Source organism: Chaetomium globosum, genomic scaffold (assembly GCF_000143365.1).
Source record: "Chaetomium globosum CBS 148.51 scaffold_6 genomic scaffold, whole genome shotgun sequence".
Lineage (NCBI taxonomy): Eukaryota > Fungi > Ascomycota > Sordariomycetes > Sordariales > Chaetomiaceae > Chaetomium > Chaetomium globosum.
The window spans coordinates 981,484-983,841 of NT_165981.1; the positions used below are offsets into that span (position 1 = coordinate 981,484).

A 2,358-nucleotide genomic window follows, 5' to 3' on the forward strand; every position below is an offset into this window, starting at 1 on the left:
GGGAAGGGTTTCGTGTTCGGTGTTGGTGTCGGGGCGGTAGAAGTTCCGGCCGGAGTATGTGCTCCGGGGCTGTGGGAACGGGCACGGCCCATCTGATTCCGTACGGCGAGTTTCTGCACTCGGCAGGACTTGTTTGGCGCGGCGTCGCCGGCGGAGATCAGCCGGCGGTTGAGGGAGTATTTAGAGAAGAATCCGGGGGTGGGCGGGGAGAGGGAGTGGGTGAGGGGCGTGGGCTGGGATCAGATGGTTATGGGGGGGATGCCGTTTGCGGTGGGTTTCTCTTTTTTCGCTTGCTTGCTTTCTTTCTATCGTCGTTTTGTTTGGGGGGAGGACGGCCTGCTGACGTTGTGGGTGGTAGGATATGCTGGAGGAGGATGAGTTGCTGAGGGGCAAGTACTTCATGCTCGACCGGGTCGATGTGCATTGCACTTGGGTGTCCAAGGCGGTGCTGGATTTGTTGCCGGATCTCCCCGATGAGGTGCCCGGGGGTGAGATTGTGAGGACCCCCGGGATGGGCGTATTCTGCGACAACGCCATGGATCTGGTCATATCGCTGTGGCCCAAGCCGAGCAAGGAGCGGAAGATGACGTTCGTGGCATCGGCCATGAAGGAGTTGCACAAGGTTGGCCTGGTTGGCATGCATGATGCGGGCGCGCTGCCGGCAGAGATCGCCATGTTTGACGAGATGAGCCGGACCGAGGACTGGACCCTCAGGGTGTATTCTATGCTGGAATGCCCCGAGCGGAACTCCTTCTGCCCTGATGAGGCGGTCAAGGTGGAGCATCCCGATGGTATGCTCTCGGTCAGGAGTGTGAAGTTGTTTGCGGGTAAGAACAGCCAACCCCTTATCACTACTCCCATTTGCTAAGCTTAACAGACGGCGCCCTTGGAAGCTGGGGCAGCGCCATGATCGAGCCGTACTCGGACCGCCCAGACACATCAGGTTCGTTGCTTGTCAACGCCTCCACGCTCACCTCGCTCGCCCGGTCCTGGTCAGCCGCGGGCTTCCAAGTCAACATCCACGCCATCGGCGACCTGGCCAACCGACTCGCCATCGACGCCCTCGAAGCCTCCCTACGAGATCTCTGCCCCGAAGACCACAACGACCTCTCCGCCTGCCAGTCCCGCCACCGCTTCCGCATTGAGCACTCGCAGATCATCCACCCGGCCGACCAGAAACGCATGCACGACCTCGGCATCATCCCTTCCATCCAGCCCACGCACGCCACCTCGGACATGGCCTACGCCGCGCTGCGCCTGGGTGACGAGCGCACGCGCACCGAGGCCTACCGCATGCGCTCGCTGCTGGACGTCAGTCCCATCCTCGGCAGCGACTTCCCCGTCGAGCCGCCGAACCCCTTCGAGGGCATCTACGCCGCCGTGACGAGGAAGAGCCCGCGCACGGGGACCGGGCCGCCGGGGTATGAGGGGGGTTGGCATCTCCAGGAGGCGTTGACGGTGAAGCAGGCGCTGGATGGGTTTACGAGGAGCGTGGCGAGGGGGGCGTTTCTGGATGGGAAGGCGGGGGTTATTCGGGAGGGGGCGTTTGCGGACTGGATTGTGCTGGATGAGGATATTATGGGCGTTGGGAAGGAGGAGTTGAGGAGTTTGAGGGTGAGGGAGACGTGGGTTGGGGGGAAGAGGGTGTATGCGAGAGAGGCGGAGGCTGGGGAGAGGGAAAAGGAAAGGGAGGATTTGTAGACGGTGGCGATGATTCAAAAGAGTTATGGGTTTCTAACAACGGATAGATATTGCATTTCCTGCGTAATATTTCAAGGCACGTTAGATCGCAGACTGCAGTCTTTTGATCCTCTTCAGAGCATCTTCCCTCGCGTCCCTCACGATCTCGCCCGCAGGTCGAATCTCTCTGACCAAACCAACCCCGGTGCCCCTGGGAAGTGTTAGCAACAGAGTCAGGGGCGTTTGGGGCTACGTACACCCAGGTGATCTTCCTGGACGTGTCCCCGATGCTGTCCGCCTCCTTGAACAGCCGTATGTTCTCTTCGAGGGACACGCCCGCGACATGGTCCTGCCAGGACTTTCCGATCAACCCTCTGCCATCGTAGACATCGGGCCAGATGGCTGTGCTCTGGATGTCGTCGAGGAGGGGAGTCCTACGTATTCTTAGCCAACTTAACCTGGTGGGCTGGTGGATTTAGGTGACTTACTTGACAGTGGATGGTCCGCCATCCGTCGCCTCAAGGATAAGCTTCTTGCGAAACTCCGGCGTCCACGCCTCTTCCGCAGCAATAAACTATGCAACTCAAGTCAGCACCACCCCTCAACCAACAAAACGCAATACCAAAACAGGCTAAAAACCTACCCTCGTCCCCATCACCACCGCCTCAGCCCCTATCA

The 2,358-nt window shown here is 59.9% G+C and overlaps 1 protein-coding gene across 1 annotated transcript; it reads left to right on the forward strand.

Moving 5' to 3' along the window:
* Nucleotides 1–361: 361 nt before the first annotated feature.
* CHGG_08658 (uncharacterized protein) lies at nucleotides 362–1,701 on the forward strand (the record flags this gene model as incomplete). Its single annotated transcript, XM_001226584.1, has 2 exons — nucleotides 362–827; nucleotides 878–1,701. The coding sequence occupies 2 exons, from the start codon at nucleotides 362–364 to the stop codon at nucleotides 1,699–1,701; spliced, it is 1,290 nt and encodes a 429-aa protein (XP_001226585.1).
* Between the last annotated feature and the right edge of the window lie 657 nt (nucleotides 1,702–2,358).